General features: G+C 46.6%; 1 protein-coding gene across 1 annotated transcript in view; it reads right to left on the reverse strand.

The window, feature by feature from the left end:
• The window catches only part of LOC134990376 (arachidonate 12-lipoxygenase, 12R-type-like), a 272,146-nt gene that overhangs the window by 17,114 nt on the left and 235,812 nt on the right, over positions 1–19,220 (reverse strand). The window contains exon 7 of the mRNA XM_063950685.1: positions 799–1,002. Within this exon, the coding sequence (XP_063806755.1) occupies positions 799–1,002 (204 nt within the window). The remainder of the gene's footprint in view (positions 1–798; positions 1,003–19,220) is intronic.

A 19,220-nucleotide genomic window follows, 5' to 3' on the forward strand; every position in this document is an offset into this window, starting at 1 on the left:
GTAAAGGGATACATACATAAAATCAAGGCTTACAAGGCTTAAGTTGATGTAGCTAAAGAGAGGCACCTTTTAATTTGACCCTGTCATGAGGCAGAATGACTACGTGTTACTTACAATGGACAATGGGCCTGATTCAGATTTGTATGCAAACATTCAAATCAGATAGTGGGGAACTGTGTATGGGCATGACCCATCCTGCACATGCTCAGGATGAGTCCTGCATGAACGTTCACAGTCATTTCTTAGGGGTACAGAGCGGGGACAGCTTGCCAAGCCCAGGATCTACATCGTTGGACACAGACTTCCTGGAACTAGCTGACAAGTTCCAACGGGTAGTCTGAGACAGCTTCACCTTACGCAGATGCCTAAGAGCTGCAACCATCGAAACCAATGGTTGTACTGGTCATCCAATGCTGTGTCTTTGGACACAGATCTTGGATCTGCAATGCATGCGGTAGGCATTTTTTCCTACGGAAGCCTCCTGCTGTGTTAGCATTTTAGTTTAGGTATGGTATTGCACAGCTGCTTCCCTGCGGCTATATAATACTGTACAGATCAAAATCGGGCCCAATGGTACCTGACACCAAACTTTAAAAGTGAATGAAAAGTTTTTTCAGGATGCTACATGCCTGTTCCCATGCCTTGACCAGAAGATCTGTACAGTTGGCATCCACATTCAGAAGACTCTCTTTGTGGCTCCCAACACTGAGCAACAATGAGGATCTTAATGTGGATGGTCTTGTATGGAGAAACTGCAATGAGAGTCCATTTCAATGGCTTAAACATATATCATCTCACCTTGTACACTGGGTGGCTCATTGGAAGTTGTCTGGTGGTTGCAATGTTGAAGACCTCAGCAAAGAGATGAGTGCGGAGAAGGTGACTGTCCACTTGATGCACCTGGAACTCAGAATTGCGCACCCAAATCTTGGCCAGTAACCAGTCAGATTCAGAGTCACTGGGCAGGAAGATTGGAGCATTCTCTCCTGGGCTTTGAGCCAACTGTAATAGAGACAGATGATGTCATTCTTCATCAACTCCCAAGGGTATATTTATCATGTAAAGTAAATAAGTGTACATGCTTTTCATCTGCAAAAAGCAGCAGAATGAGCAGTTTCATAGATGTTAAGCCGGGTACACACTAGACGACATTTTAAATGAATTTGCCAATAACGACCATTCATCATAACAAATTCTTAAAATTGTCCAGTGTGTACCTACATGGCTAGTGACGCGCACCCCGGCATGATTCTAGCGACATCCCCATTGTCTGTACTGTACATGCAGCTCAATCTGTGTAGCACTTGCTGATGCTGGCATCCCTGCCGGGTCCATTTCTACCGATCTCGCTGGGTACACATTTTCATCTAGTACCACTATGTAAAATAAGCATGATATTCTTATTTCTAGTTTAATGATAGGCAATACAAAGAATATGGAAGCTAGGGGTTAATGATTTAATTGTGTAAATTATGAAGGGTTTAATTTCTTATCAGACTAAATGATGTACAATAATTAGTGGTACTAGAGAAAGGGGGGAGATCCCACACAGGACATTTATCCTCTAAAGATGTGTGGCGGGCACTTTTCGTGTTTTGTGTTTTGGTTTAGGTTCTGGTTCCATGCTCGTGTTTTGGATCTGGATTGGTTTTGCCAAAGCCACCCTTTCGTGTTTTGGTTTTGGTTTTGGATCTGGATGATTTTTGAAAAAAACATAAAAACAGCTAAAATCACAGAATTTGGGGGTAATTTTGATCCTACGGTATTATTAACGTCAATAACATTAATTTCAACTCATTTCCAGTCTATTCTGAACACCTCACACTTCACAATATTGTTTTTAGGTCAAAAGGTTGCACCGAGGTGACTGTATGACTAAGCTGTTTGGGGCCTATTTTTTAAATCTGCCATCCTGTCTGATACTGCAGTGCACTCCTAGATGGGCCAGGTGTTTGTGCCGCACACTTGTGTCGCACCAGTGTGTGGCACAAACACCTGGCCCATCTAGGAGTGGCACTGCAGTGTCAGACAGGATCGCATATTTAAAAAATAGGCCCCAAACAGCACATGATGCAAAGAAGAAAAAGAGGTGGATGCAAAGAAGAAAAAGATGTGCAATGAGGTAGCTGGATGATTAAGCTAAGCGACACAAGTGTGCGGCACAAACACCTGGCCCATCTAAGAGTGGCACTGCAATGGCAGACAGGATGGCACTTCAAAAAACTAGGCCCCAAACAGCACATCATGCAAAGAAGAAAAAGAGATGCAATGAGGTAGCTGTATGACTTAGTTAAGCGACACAAGTGTGCGGCACAAACACCTGGCCCATCTAGGGCCAAGTGTGCGGCACAGACACCTGGTCCATCACAGTACCCTGTGCATGAATGTGTATTTGAGGGGATCCCGATCATGTGACTAGAATGATCACATGATCGGATCCTTCCCTGCATACAGATAAGGTAAATTAATGTTAAGAATTTGATCTGAAGCTCGTTTTTGTAATTCTTCTGCACTCCATCTCTCTGTGACCAATTGAGACTCTAAATATAAAAGGTTTTATATACAGGTTGAGTATCCCATATCCAAATATTCCAAAATACGGAATATTCCGAAATACAGAATTTGTTGAGTGAGAGTGAGATAGTGAAACCTTTGTTTTTTGATGGCTCAATGTATACAAACTTTGTTTAATACACAAAGTTATTAAACATATTGTATTAAATGACCTTCAGGCTTTGTGTATAAGGTGTATATGAAACATAAATTCATTATGCGCTTTGACTTAGGTCCCATCACCATGATATCTCATTATGGTATGCAATTATTCCACAATATGGAAAAATCCGATATCCAAAATACTTCTGGTCCCAAGCATTTTGGATATGGTATACTCAACCTGTATTTTAAGCTTGTTTAATTGAATGATTGTTTACACAAGTGCCATTCATTATATCACCCTGAAGGGTATATAAGGAAACTTAGTGTGACATACAAACATGCTCCTGAGGAAGCAAAACGCGTTGAGCCTGACGCCGCAATTGGATGAAATCCACTCTCTCTGGCACATCTTGGGAACTGGGACTTAAAGTGTGACCCACTTTCATCATTTTAGCAGATATTGGACATCTGATTTAGCATACAAAGGACATCCCAACTGTTTCACAAGAGATTGCCCTCTCCCAACAGGTCTCTCTGCTCCAGCAGTTGGACATATTCTCAGCAATTAAAGGACATCCAGCTGATGAAAGGGACTGCGCTTTCCCACCAACAAGACTGGTAAAAAGAATATAGACCTTGATATCTTTCTGCTATAGATTGTGGGTCCCAATATATTTCCACGTTTTTTCCCCAGCCTACAGTGAAAAATTTGGCGATCAGTGGCTTTAATATTCATTACTGGCACTTATAAAGTATATGTGATTTATTTTTACTGTTTTAAATGTTTTGTATATTAAATGTGATACATCTATTATAACAAGCCTAAATTGTTATTTATTAGCAATCAGCCAGCGCTGGTATACCTTTCTTTCTATCCATTTCTAATCATTACACGGGGATTTAGACCACCCCAATACCAGCAGCTATAGATAGTGCACCTGTACACACTTTTTTTCTCCATCTAGGAGTGGCACTGCAGTGGCAGACAGGATGGCACTTTAAAAAACTAGGCACCAAACAGCACATGATGCAAAGAAGAAAAAAGAGGTGCAAGATGGAATTGTCCTTGTGCCCTCCTACCCACCCTTATGTTGTATAAACAGGACATGCACACTTTAACAAACCAATAATTTCAGCGACAGGTTCTGCCACACAACTGTGGCTGAAATGACTGGTTTGTTTGGGCCCCCACCAAAAAAGAAGCAATCAATCACTCCTTGCACAAACTGGCTCTACAGAGGCAAGAGGTCGACCTCAACCTCACACTGGAGGGGGGGGGGGGCAACTTAAGTAAAATAAAGCCAGTTTGTGCAAGGGCATCCAAATTGCCTCTTTTTTTCTGCTAGTATACATACGGACTGTCTAACATGCCTACTTGGATGCTGTCACTCATATAATCCTACACCATTCTTTCAATAGTGACAGAATCATATCCAGTGACAGTAGACATGTCAGTATTCGTTGGCAGGTCCTTCAGTCTAGACTAGATGTCAGCACTCGCTCGTGACTGCCCTGCATCACCGCCAGTGGGTGGGCTAGGAAATCTTATCCTTTTCCTCGCAGGCCCAGTTGCGGGAGAAAATGAAGAAGGAACTGTTGATGGGTCACGTTCCGCTTGAGTTGACAATTTTCTCACCAGCAGGTCTTTGAACCTCTGCTACGTGTGTCTGCCGGAAAGAGTTACAACGTAGGCTTTAAACCTAGGATCGAGCACGGTGGCCAAAATGTAGTGCTCTGATTTCAACAGATTGACCGCCCTTGAATCCTGGCAAAGCGAATGAAGGGCTCCATCCACAAGTCCCACACACTTAGTGAAATTGCTCAAAATTAGCTCCTCCTTCAATTTCTCCAGCTGCTTTAACAAAAGCCTGATGAGGGGAATGACCTGACTCAAGCTGGCAGTGTCTGAACTGACTTCACATGTGGCAAGTTCGAAGGGTTGGAGAACCTTGCACAAGACGAAAATCATTCTCCACTGTGCTTGAGTCAGGTGAATTCCCCCTCTTTTGCCTATATCGTAGGTGGATGTATAGGCTTGAATGGCTGTTTGCTGCTCCTCCATCCTCTGAAGCATATAGAGTGCTGAATTCCACCTCGTTACCACCTCTTGCTTCAGGTGGTGGCAGGTTCAGAACTGTTTGCTGGTGCTCCAGTCTTTGGCACGCAGTGGCTGAATGTTGAAAGTGGCCCGCATATTTTTGGGCCACCAACGTTATCTCCTGCACGCCCGTGTCATTTAAAAAAAATAAATTCTGAACCACCAAATCAATTGTATGTGCAAAACATGGGACGCTCTGGAATTTGGCCAGATGTAATGCACGCACAATATTGGTGGCGTTGTCCGATATCACAAATCCCCAGGAGAGTCTAAGTGGGGTAAGCCATTGTGCGATAATGTCCCTCAGTTTCTGTAAGATGTTGTCAGCGGTGTGCCTCTTACAGATATGTGATATTGTACATAACGTAGCCTGCCTAGGAACGAGCTGGCGTTTGCGAGATGCTGCTACTGGTGCCGCTGCTGCTGTTGCTGAGGGAGGCAATACATCTACCCAGTGGGCTGTCACAGTCATATAGTCCTTAGTCTGCCCTGTTACACTTGTCCACATGTCCGTGGTTAAGTGGACAGTGGGTACAACTGCATATTTTAGGACACTGAGGATACTTTTCTGACATCTCTGTACATTCTCGGTATCGCCTGCCTAGTGAAGTCGAATCTAGAGGGATTTGGTACCTGGGACACAATACCTCCATCAATTCTCTAATTCCCACTGAACTAATGGTGGATACCGGACGCACGTCTAACAGCAACATAGCTGTCAAGGCCTCAGTTATCCACTTTGCAACAGGATACCTGCTGTCATATTTCATCTACCTCGCAAAGGACTGTTGGACAGTTAATTGCTTAGTTGAAGTAGTACAAGTGGACGTCTGACTTTCCCTCTGGGATGACAATCGACTCCTAGCAGCAGCAACAGCAGCGGCAGCAAAAGCATCATTAAGCTTACCACTCAAGTATCCTCTGGAGGAATCCTGGTTAGGAGAGGACTCCTCGGTCTTCCCAGTGACATGACCTGCAGGAGTACTGATGTTCCTGACTGAGGAGGAAGTTGACATTGAGGGAGTTGGTGGTGTGGCTTGCAGGAGCTTGGTTACAACAGAAAGAAGGGATTTAGGTGTCAGTGGACTGCTTACGCTGTTACCCAAAGTTTCAGAACTTGACAATGACTTCTGATGAATGCGCGGCAGGTGAAGTATAAGGGAGGATATTCCTAGGTGGTTAACGTCCTTACCCTTACTTATTACGGATTGACAGAGGCAACACACGGCTTGACACCTGTTGTTTGGATTTGTGGAGAAATAATTCCACACCGAAGAGGTGGCTTTTTTGGTATTTTGCCCCGGCATCACAATGGGCTTATTCATCCCACGGACAATAACTGTCTCCCCCGGTGCCTGATTTAAACAACCCACATCGCCATCAGATTCCTCCTTGTCAACTTCCTCCTCAGCGTCAGCAACACCCATATCCTCATCCTGGTGTACTTCAACAGTGACATCTTCAATTTGAATATCAGAAACTAGACTGTGGGTGCTACTTCCAGCACTTGCAGAGGGCGTGCAAATAGTGGAAGGAGCCACCTCTTCCCGTCCAGTGTTGGGAAGGTCAGGCAGCACAACCGCCGACACACTTGGACTCTCCTTGGGGATTTGTGATACCATCATAGAATGCACAGTTCCCTTCTGTGCTTTTTCCAGCTTAACTCTTATCATTTTTCTAGCGGGAAGATGAGGGCTTCCATCGTCATGTGAAGCTGAACCACTAGTCATGAACATAGATCAGGGATTTAGCCGTTCCTTGCCACTCTGTGTCGTAAATGGCATATTGGCAAGTTTACGTTTCTCCTCAGACCATTTCAATTTCTTTTTTTGGGTCTTTTTACTGAACTTTGGCTTTTTGGATTTTACATGCCCTCTACTATCACATTGGGCATTGGCCTTGGCAGATGACGTTGATGGCATTTCATCGTCTATGTCATGACTAGTAGCAGCAGCTTCAGCACTAGGAGGAAATGTTATTGATCTATCCTTAATTTATCCTCAAAATTTTTGTTCTTCATATAACACAATATCTGGCACAGGACAGCGTATCCCAACACCACACACGGCAAACCCGGAAAAAATTATTTGGATTAAAAATTAATAAAACCTTTAAATGGAGTAAATAATATACAGCACGGGACTGTACCACTGGACTTATACGGCAGTATCACTGGAATTATACGGCAGTATCACTGGAATTGTACAGCAGTACCACTGGACTTTTACGGCAGTACCACTGGACTGGATTTATATGGCAGAATCACTGGACTTATACAGCAGTACCACTGGAATAATACGGCAATATCAATGGAATTATACGGCAGTATCACTGGATTTATACGGCAGTTCCATTGGAATTATATGGCAGTATCACTGGAATATACTGCAATACCACTGGAGTTATACGCCAGTACCACTGGACTGGATTTAAATGGCAGTATCACTGGATTTATACGCCAGTACCACTGGAATTCTACGGCAGGATCACTGGAATGCTATGGCAGTAAAACTGTATTTACACGGCAGTACCACTGGAATTATACGGCAGTACCACTGAACTGGGTTTATATGGCAGTACCACTGGAATTATATGGCAGTATCACTGGAATTATACGGCAGTATCACTGGAATTATATGGCAGTGCCATTGGTATTATACGGCAGTACCACTGGACTGGATTTATATGGCAGTATCACCGGACTTATACGCCAGTACCACTGGAATTATACAGCAGTATCACTTGATTTATACGGCATTACCGCTGGAATTATACAGCAGTATCATTGGAATTATACTGCGGTACCACTGGGATGATACGACAGTACCCCTGGAATGATACGGCAGTACCACTGGAATTATATGGCAGTATCACTGGATGTATACGGCAGTACCACTGGAATAAACGCCAGTTCCGCTGGAATTATACGGCAGTATCACTGGAATTATATGGCAGTACCACTGGATTTATACGGCAGTATCACTGGAGTGGATTTATATGGCAATATCACTGGACTTTTGTGCCAATACCACTGAACTTTTATGCCAGTACCACTAGAATTACACGGAAATATCACTAGACTTATACGCCAGTACCACTGGAATTATACAGCAGTACCACTGGATTTATACGGCAATACCGCTGTATTTATACGGCAGTATCACTGGACTGGATTTATACGCCAGTACCACTGGATTTATATGTCAGTACCACTGGACTGAATTTATACGGCAGTATCACTGGACTTATACATCAGTATCACTGGACTGGATTTATACGGTAGTAAAACTGGATTTATATGGCAGTACCACTGGAGATATACGGCAGTATCACTGGAATTATACAGCAGTATCACTGGAATTATATGGCAGTACCACTGGACATATATACGGCAGTATCACTGGACTTATATGGAAGTACCACTGGACTGGATTTATATGACAGTATCACTGGACTTATACGGCAGTATCACTGGACTGGATTTATATGCCAGTACCACTGAATTTTTTACGGCAGTAACACTGGAAATATACGGCAGTATCACTGGACTGGATTTATATAACAGTACCACTAGACATATATACGGCAGTATCACTGGATTTATACGGCAGTACCGCTGGACTTATATGGCAGTATCCCTGGACTGGATTTATACGCCAGTACCACTGGATTTATACAGCAGTACCACTGGACATATAAGACAGTATCACTGGAATTAAACGGCAGTACCACTGGACATATACAGCAGTATAACTGGACTGGATTTATATAGCAGTACCACTAGACATATATATGGCAGTATCACTGGATTTATACGGCAGTACCGCTGGACTTATATGGCAGTATCCCTGGACTGGATTTATACGCCAGTACCACTGGATTTATACAGCAGTACCACTGGACATATACGGCAGTATCACTGGAATTAAACGGCAGTACCACTGGACATATACGGCAGTATCACTGGATTTATACGGCAGTACCGCTGGACATATATTGCAGTACCACTGCACATATACGGCAGTATCACTGGATTTATACGGCAGTACCGCTGGACTTATACGGCAGTATCAGTGGAATTTTATGGCAGTACCACCGGACATATACAGCAGTATCACTGGATTTATACCGCTGGACATATACGGCAGTATCACTGGAATTATATGGCAGTACCACTGGACATATATGGCAGTATCACTGGACTGGATTTATACGCCAGTACCACTGGATTTATACGGCAGTACCACTGGACATTTACGGCAGTATCACTGGATTTATACGGCAGTACCACTGGACATATACGGCAGTATCACTGGATTTATATGGCAGTACCACTGGATTTATACGGCACTATCACTGGACTGGATTTATACACAGGTACCACTGGATTTATACGGCAGTCCCACTGGACATATACGTTGGTATCACTGAAATTATACGGCAGTACCTTTGGACATATACAGCAGTATCACTGGATTTGTACGGCAATACCACTGGAAATATACAACAGCATCACTGGAATTATATGGCAGTACCACTGGACATATATACGGCAGTATCACTGGACTGGATTTATACGACAGTACCACTGGACATATACGGCAGTATCACTGGATTTAGGTATATCCATGTCTCAGCACAGATGGTTAAATCAAATTGACTAAGGTGCTAATTAAGTCACCCGTGGCCAAGCATGGATACATTTAAAACCTGGACCGTTGAGGTGCCTTGAGGACTGCGTTTGGGAAACTCTGGAATAATGTATATGCATGATATGGGAAGGTGACTACTATGTACTTGGGGTTGGGGAAGGTGGCTAATGGTCTGAGTCTTTGCCCTATGTGACAGAAAGATTAGCTTTACCCCTGTCTAGGGGTGCTACAACCATGAGCAGTCTTCCACCCTTTATATCAGGGGTCAGGGAACTTTTTTACTTCACCCCAAAATATCTTTAGATACGCTGACATTACCCCCTTGATTTGAAAGGAAGAAAATCATATATTATTGTGCATATATACTGGTTATCACTGTTTATATGCCATTTCTGAGATACTGCGTATATATATATATATATATATATATATATATATATATATACTGCTCAAAAAAATTAAGGGAACACTAAAATAACACATTCTAGATCTGAATGAATGAAATATTCTTATTAAATACTTTGTTCTTTACATAGTTGAATGTGCTGACAACAAAATCACACAAAAATTATCAATGGAAATCAAATTTATTAACCCATGGAGGTCTGGATTTGGAGTCACTCAAAATTAAAGTGGAAAAACACACTACAGGCTGATCCAACTTTGATGTAATGTCCTTAAAACAAGTCAAAATGAGGCTCAGCAGTGTGCGTGGCCTCCACGTGCCTGTATGACCTCCCTACAATGCCTGGGCATGCTCCTGATGAGGTGGCGGATGGTCTCCTGAGGGATCTCCTCCCACACCTGGACTAAAGCATCCGCCAAGGCGCCAACTCCTGAACAGTCTGTGGTGCAACGTGACATTGGTGGATGGAGCGAGACATGATGTCCCAGATGTGCTCAATTGGATTCAGGTCTGGGGAATGGGCGGGCCAGTCCATAGCATCAATGCCTTCGTCTTGCAGGAACTGCTGACACACTCCAGCTCCATGAGGTCTAGCATTGTCTTGCATTAGGAGGAACCCAGGGCCAACCGCACCAGCACATGGTCTCACAAGGGGTCTGAGGATCTCATCTCGGTACCTAATGGCAGTCAGGCTACCTCTGGTGAGCACATGGAGGGCTGTGCGGCCCCCCAAAGAAATGCCACCCCACACCATTACTGACCCACTGCCAAACCGGTCATGCTGGAGGATGTTGCAGGCAGCAGAACGTTCTCCTTGGCGTCTCCAGACTCTGTCACATCTGTCACATGTGCTCAGTGAGAACCTGCTTTCATCTGTGAAGAGCACAGGGTGCCAGTGGCGAATTTGCCAATCTTGGTGTTCTCTGGCAAATGCCAAACGTCCTGCACAGTGTTGGGCTGTAAGCACAACCCCCACCTGTGGACGTCGGGCCCTTATACCACCCTCATGGAGTCTGTTTCTGATCGTTTGAGTAGACACATGCACATTTGTGGCTTGCTGGAGGTCATTTTGCAGGGCTCTGGCAGTGCTCCTCCTGTTCCTCCTTGCACAAAGGCGGAGGTAGCGGTCCTGCTGCTGGGTTGTTGCCAGCCGGATTAACAATGGGGCGGATGGAGCTGCAGCTCCAGGCCCCCCACTGGAAATAGGCCCACAGATCCCCTGCAGTTCAGATAGTGTTGACAGGAAAACAAAAACTTTTCTCCTGTCATCACCAATAGCATTAACTCACTCGACTCCTGTCACGGAGAGACAGAACTCTGCCTATCCCCTCTGAAGCTGCCAGAAGCTGTCACTGCCCAATGAAGCACATACCCAGGATAGAAATAAGCTCCTCCCCCAGATCGCGATAAGCTCCGCCTCCTGGTGCATCTACAGCTGTGCCCACGATTGCTTAAAGTTATTCTCACATGCCATCCCAAGCTGTGTCTCTGTGGGACCTTTATAAACTTACTAAGCCCCCTGGTTCTTCCACTGCTGAGCCCTGGCCCCTGTTGCCTGAAGCCACACCCCCGGGTCGTTCTAAGCCCCGCCCACTGGACAGTACACTGCAGTGCAGTGCTCCCCGCCTGTGTGACCGGTGAGGTGTTCTGCAGCTGCGGTTTGAGGTACAAAGGAGTATATGCTGTGTAGCCCTATGCCCAGGACTTTCTCACACTTAAAGTTATGTGTGCATGTTCTGTGACCTTAATGGCATAATGTTTTAATTTATCATGCATGATAATCAATTGAATTCCGGCCAGTGTGTATACGGACACTACCTTGCGGTGTAATGTGACTATCAGACGCTGCCATGCGGTCTAATGTAACTATTGGACGCTGCCGTGCGGTGTAATGTAACTATCGGACACTGCCTTGTAGTGTAATGTGACTCGGACACTACCTTGCGGTGTAATGTGACTATCGGCTGCTGCCGCTCGGTGTAATGTAACTATCGGACGCTGCCGTGCGGTGTAATGTAACTATCGGACACTCCCGTGCGGTGTAATGTAACTATCGGACGCTGCCGTGTAGTGTAATGTGACTAGGACACTACTGAGTGGTGTAATGTAACTGTCGGACGCTGATGTATGGTGTAATGTGACTATCGGATGCTGCCGTGCAGTGTAATGTGACTATCGGATGCTGCCGTGCGGTGTAATGCAATTATTGTACGCTGCCGTGCGGTGTAATGTAACTATCGGACGCTGCCGTGTGGTGTAATGTACCTATCGGACGCTGCCATGCAGTGTAATGTATCTATCGGACGCTGCCGTGCGGTGCAATGTGACTATCGGACTCTGCCGTGCGGTGTAATGTGACTATCGGACGCTGCCGTGCGGTGTAATGTGACTATCGGACGCTGCCGTGCGATGTTATGTAACTATCGAACGCTGCCGTGCGGTGTAATGTAACTATCGGACGCTGCCATGCAGTGTAATGTAACTATCGGACGCTGCCGTGCACTGTAATGTGACTATCGGACTCTGCCGTGCGGTTTAATGTGACTATTGAACGCTGCCGTGCGATGCAATGTAACTTGCGAACGCTGCCGTGTGGTGTAATGTAACTATCGGACGCTGCCATGCAGTGTAATGTAACTATCGAACGCTGCCGTGCGCTGTAATGTGACTATCAGACGCTGCCGTGCGGTGTAATGTGACTATCAGACGCTGCCGTGCGGTGTAATGTGACTATTGGACGCTGCTGTGCGATGCAATGTAACTTGCGAACGCTGCCGTGTGGTGTAATGTAACTATCGGACGCTGCCATGCGGTGTATTGTAACTATCGGACGCTGCCGTGCGGTGTAATGTGACTATCAGACGCTGCCGTGCGGTGTAATGTGACTATCGGACTCTGCCGTGCGGTGTAATGTGACTATCGGACGCTGCCGTGCGGTGTAATGTGACTATCGGACGCTGCCGTGCGATGTAATGTAACTATCGAACGCTGCCGTGCGGTGTAATGTGACTATCGGACGCTGCCATGCAGTGTAATGTAACTATCGGACGCTGCCGTGCGCTGTAATGTGACTATCGGACTCTGCCGTGCGGTGTAATGTGACTATTAGACGCTGCCGTGCGATGCAATGTAACTTGCGAACGCTGCCGTGTGGTGTAATGTAACTATCGAGCGCTGCCGTGCGGTGTATTGTAACTATCGGACGCTGCCGTGTGGTGTATTGTAACTATCGGACGCTGTTGTGCGGTGTAATGTAACTATTGGACGCTGACTTGCGGTGTAATGTGACTCGGACACTACTGTGCAGTGTATTGTAACTATCGGATGCTGCTGTGCGGTGTAATGTAACTATCAGACGCTGCTGTGCAGTGTAATGTAACTATCAGCGCTGCCTTGCGGTGTAATGTGACTCGGACACTACTGTGCAGTGTAATGTGACTATCAGACGCTGCCGTGCAGTGTAATGTGACTCGGACACTAGTGTACGGTGTAATGTAAATATCGGACGCTGCCATGCGGTGTAATGTGACTCGGACACTACTGAGCAGTGTAATGTACAGTAACTATCGGACGCTGCCGTGTGGTGTATTGTAACTATCGGACGCTGTTGTGCGGTGTAATGTAACTATTGGACGCTGACTTGCGGTGTAATGTGACTCGGACACTACTGTGCAGTGTATTGTAACTATCGGATGCTGCTGTGCGGTGTAATGTAACTATCAGACGCTGCTGTGCAGTGTAATGTAACTATCAGCGCTGCCTTGCGGTGTAATGTGACTCGGACACTACTGTGCAGTGTAATGTGACTATCAGACGCTGCCGTGCAGTGTAATGTGACTCGGACACTAGTGTACGGTGTAATGTAAATATCGGACGCTGCCATGCGGTGTAATGTGACTCGGACACTACTGAGCAGTGTAATGTACAGTAACTGTCGGACGCTGCAGTTCGGTGTAATGTAACGCTGCCGTGCAGTGTAATGTGACTCGGACACTACTGTGTGGTGTATTGTAACTATCGGACGCTGCCGTGCGGTGTATTGTAACTATCGGACGGTGCTGTGGGGTGTATTGTAACTCGGACACTACTATGCCGTGTAATGTGATTCGGACACTACTGTGCGGTGTAATGTGACTCGGACACTACTGTGCGGTGTAATGTAACTATCGGACGTTGCTGTGGGGTGTAACGTGTCTCGGACACTACCGTGCGGTGTAATGTGACTAGCAGACGCTACCGTGCGGTCTCATGTGACTCGGACATTACTGTGCGGTGTAATCTAACTATCGGACACTGCTGTGCGGTGTAACGTGCCTCGTACACTACTGTGCGGTGTAATGTAACTAACGGGCGCTGAGGCATATCCCCTGCTCCCCTCTCCTTAATCCAATCTGCTGCAGCGGTACACAATAGGCCTTTCCTATATTTCAGCTCCAGGCCCATGTGCACATTAATCTGGCACTGGTTGTTGCCCTCCTAGGGCCTCCTCCACGTCTCCTGATGTACTGGCCTGTTTCCTGGTAGCGCCTCCATCCTCTGGACACTACGCTGACAGACACAGCAAACCTTCTTGCCACAGCTCGCATTGATGTGCCATCCTGGATGAGCTGCACTACCTGAGCCACTTGTGTGGGTTGTAGACTCCGTCTCATGCTACCACTAGAGTGAAAGCACCGCCAGCTTTCAAAAGTGACCAAAACATCAGCCAGAAAGCATAGGAGCTGAGAAGTGGTCTGTGGTCACCACCTGCAGAACAACTCCTTTATTGGGGGTGTCTTGCTAATTGCCTATAATTCCTACCTGTTGTCTATTCCATTTGCACAACAGCATGTGAAATTGATTGTCAATCAGTGTTGCTTCCTAAGCGGACAGCTTGATTTCACAGAAGTGTGATTGACTTGGAGTTACATTGTGTTGTTTAAGTGTTCCCTTTATTTTTTTGAGCAGTATATATATATATATATATATATATATATATATTTTTTTATATATATATATATATATATATATATATATATACCGTATATACTCGAGTATAAGTCGACCCGAATATAAGCTGAGGCACCTAATTTTACTACAAAAACCTGGGAAAACTTATTGACTCGAGTATAAGCCTAGGGTGGGAAATGCAGCTCTAGACGTACACAGCCCTCAGTGCCAGATATGCCCTCATACTGCCAGATATGCCCCCACAGTGCCAGATATGCCCTCATACTGCCAGATATGCCCCACAGTGCCAGATGTGCCAGATATGCCCCACAGTGCCAGATATGCCCTCATGCTGCCAGAAATGCCCCACAGTGCCAGATATGCCCCACAGTGCCAGATATGCCCTCATGATGCCAGATATGCCCCACAGTGCCAGATGTGCCAGATATGCCCTCATGCTGCCAGATATGCCCCACAGTGCCAGATATGCCCTCATGCTGCCAGATATGCCCCACAGTGCCAGATGTGCCAGATATGCCCCACAGTGCCAGATGTGCCAGATATGCCCCACGGTGCCAGATATGCCCTCATGCTGCCAGATATGCCCCACAGTGCCAGATGTGCCAGATATGCCCCACAGTGCCAGATATGCCCTCATGCTGCCAGATATGCCCCACAGTGCCAGTTTGTTACTTACCCTCCGTCGCTCCCGCACTGTCTTCTGAAGGAGGGACACAGAGGGCACAGGGCGCGGCTCTCCTGTGTCCCTCCTGCGTCTCTGGCGGCAGCGGAGCGTATGTGTTAAAGGAAGTGCCGGTTCGTGCACCTCCTTTAACACATACAAGCGCTGCCGCCGGAGACGCAGGAGGGACACAGGAGAGCCACGCGCTGTGCCCTCCGTGTCCCTCCTAAATACTGACTCGAGTATAAGCCGAAGTGGCTTTTTCAGCACAAACAAAAGGTGCTAAAAAAGTCGGCTTATACTCGAGTATATACGGTATATATATAAGATGGTTTTTTTAAATAATTTTTGGCAATTATTTTTTGACAATAAATGGGTTAATTAGCAATTTCTCCCCAAAACACCAGAATGACTGTAAGAAAGATGGATGAGGGAAAAAGGTGGGGACAGATGACTTTTAGGAGACAGATGGTCACATCCTCACCTCAGTAATGTCAGTGGGAATTTCCCACTGTTATGTGGGCCACTTTCTGATCCTGCGGAACTTCGTCAGTGGTCAGCCACAGAACACTTCAAGTTCTGCGTGTGGGTTGGCGGGCCGCGGGTGGGAGGAGAGTACAGCGCAGGACGAGCGGGCGTGAGGGAGCGCGGTGTGACATCAGAACATCACACCATGGCCAGGAACATAGCACAGGGCGGCCAGGAACACCCGCACAGGGCAGGCAGTAGGGAGCACAGTTTGACATCAGCACCAGGGCCGTTTCTACAGGAGTGCGAGCCGTGCATTTGCACGGGGCGCCCACCGCAGCTCCTGCTGGCAGCTGCTGCCTTTAATCTTCAGCTTCCCTCCTCCCCTTCATTGTACTCCGCTCCCTGGGCGGAGTTATGCATTTTGACGCGATTGCGTCCAGACGTCATGACGTCATACGCCGGGGGTTTACCTGTATAATGGTAGACGCCGCGGAGGAGCGGGTGGGCGCCATTTTAAAAGTGACAAGTGTGTCACTCAGGCAGGCGCTGTGGTAGTTTGGCTGCTGATGATTGAGCGGTGGAGTAGCTGGAGCCTGGAGGCTGCATTTCAAAGGTAGCGATGCTACGTAGCACACTGACTGATCCACTGATGCGCGTATTCTGCAGCCAGCAGTCTCCACAATCAGACTCCTGGCTTTTTTTTTTTTCAGGCTGGATTTGTGTCTTTCAGGGGGGAGGGGGGGAAATAAATTGCAGGCTCCTATCTATAGCTATAGCCTCCATTTAAAATTAACTTTATGGGATTCTATGCTGCTCTGGGGGGCGCCTCACAATCACACTACTGGCTTGCTCGTTTTTTTGTTCAGGATGGATTTGTCTTTCTTGGGGAGGGGGGGGAATAAATTGCAGGCTCCTATCTATAGCCTCCATTTAAAGACTGCTGGCTTGCTGGGGTTTTTTTAGGATGGATTTGTCTTTTTCATGGGGGGGTGGGGGTGGTAGGTAGGTAAATGGAGGCTATATATAGCAGCCTGCAATTATAGATAGCAGCCTGCAATTTATTTCTTTTTTGGGGGGTGTGGGGGGGGGGGATAAATTGCAGGCTCCTATTTATAGCCTCCATTTACCTCCCCTCCCCTCCCCTCCCCTGGAAAGACACAAATCCACCCTGAAAAAAAAACACAGCAAGCCAGCAGTCTGACTGTGAGGCGCCCCCCAGAGCAGCATGGAATCGAATAAAGTAACTTATTTTTAAATGGTGGCAATGTGTCTTTATTTTCCAGGGTGGGTTTGGTGGGGTAGTGCATGTCATGATTGGGAGCCTGCCATTTCAATTTCATCTCCCCCTCCCCCACCTCTCCCTTTAAAAAAAATAAAAAAATGAAGGGTGGTGTGCACGGGTGTGTAGTATGGTATGCCGGCGGCCGTGTTCCGGGCGACCAGCATACTGGCGCCGGGAGCCCGACCGCCGGCATACCGACAGCGTGATGAGCGCAAAGGAGCCACGCTATTTATTCTCCGTCCAGGGGTGTCGTGGACCCCCACAAGGGAGAATATCTGTCTGTATGCCGGGTGTCGGGATTCCAGCGCCGGTATACTGTGCGCTGGGATCCCGACATTCGGAAGACCACCCGTGCACGGGAGCCTGTAATGTCACCTTATTTTATTTTAAAGGGGTGGGGGACTGTTTGATATATGCAGCCATTGCTGCTTTTAGTTTTTTTGTTTTAATTCCAGGGTGGGGTAATGCATTTGGAACACACTACCCCACCCAAACACCACACTGGAATAAAAAAAATCCAAAAAGCAGCAATGGCTGCATACATCAATCAATCCCCCACCCTTTTAAAATAAAATAAGGTGACATTACAGGCTCGCTTGCGCACCCCCCTTTAAAAAAAAGAGAAACTAATATATATATATATATATATATATTTTTTTTTTTATTTTAAAGGGGGGTGCGCAAGGGAGCCTGTCATTTTTGTAAAGGGTGGGGGCACAGCTGCAAGGAGAGAACTGTGGCCAAGCCCCTTCCCTATGAAAAAGCCACGCCCTGGGCGCCACAAAGTCTTGAACCGGCCCTGGCTACACAATCACCCACAGGTGGAGCTGGAAGCGGAAGTGGTGGCACCAGTGTGCCTGACACTGAGTTCCTCCTCTGGCGGGGCGCCTTTGTACGGTGGCCGGGTAGGAAATCCCCCCCCCCCCCCCACACCACCACCCTTGTTCCTCCTCCGGCGCCTGCTCCGTCCTCCCAGCCCAGCCACCAGCAGCACTTTCCCCTTTCTGTGCTAACGTCCTCCCATGTCAGTGAGTGCATGAATTTCATTCATTTCTCCCTCTCCCCCCTCTCCTCTCCATTACTTCATTTGTAAGTATAATTTTCATTTTTACAGGTACCCCTATTGGATTCTATTGGACAAGTGGACGTGATCGGCATGGGATGTAGGTAAGTAATCTCTCTCATTTTTACAGGTACTCCTATTGGATTCTACATGGACAAGTGGACGTGACCGGCGTGGGATGTAGGTAAGTATGTGTGAGTGTGTAAGTGTGTTTTAATAAACTTTTACTTTCACAGTGTGTGTGTTGTGTTTTTTAGAGATGAGCGCCTGAAATTTTTCGGGTTTTGTGTTTTGGTTTTGGGTTCGGTTCCGCGGCCGTGTTTTGGGTTCGAACGCGTTTTGGCAAAACCTCACCGAATTATTTTTGTCGGATTCGGGTGTGTTTTGGATTCGGGTGTTTTTTTCCAAAAACACTAAAAAACAGCTTAAATCATAGAATTTGGGGGTCATTTTGATCCCAAAGTATTATTAACCTCAAAAACCATAATTTACACTCATTTTCAGTCTATTCTGAATACCTCACACCTCACAATATTATTTTTAGTCCTAAAATTTGCACCGAGGTCGCTGTGTGAGTAAGATAAGCGACCCTAGTGGCCGACACAAACACCGGGCCCATCTAGGAGTGGCACTGCAGTGTCACGCAGGATGTCCCTTCCAAAAAACCCTCCCCAAACAGCACATGACGCAAAGAAAAAAAGAGGCGCAATGAGGTAGCTGTGTGAGTAAGATTAGCGACCCTAGTGGCCGACACAAACACCGGGCCCATCTAGGAGTGGCACTGCAGTGTCACGCAGGATGGCCCTTCCAAAAAACCCTCCCCAAACAGCACATGACGCAAAGAAAAAAAGAGGCGCAATGAGGTAGCTGACTGTGTGAGTAAGATTAGCGACCCTAGTGGCCGACACAAACACCGGGCACATCTAGGAGTGGCACTGCAGTGTCACGCAGGATGTCCCTTCCAAAAAACCCTCCCCAA

The sequence above is a fragment of the Pseudophryne corroboree genome, chromosome 2, assembly GCF_028390025.1.
Source record: "Pseudophryne corroboree isolate aPseCor3 chromosome 2, aPseCor3.hap2, whole genome shotgun sequence".
Lineage (NCBI taxonomy): Eukaryota > Metazoa > Chordata > Amphibia > Anura > Myobatrachidae > Pseudophryne > Pseudophryne corroboree.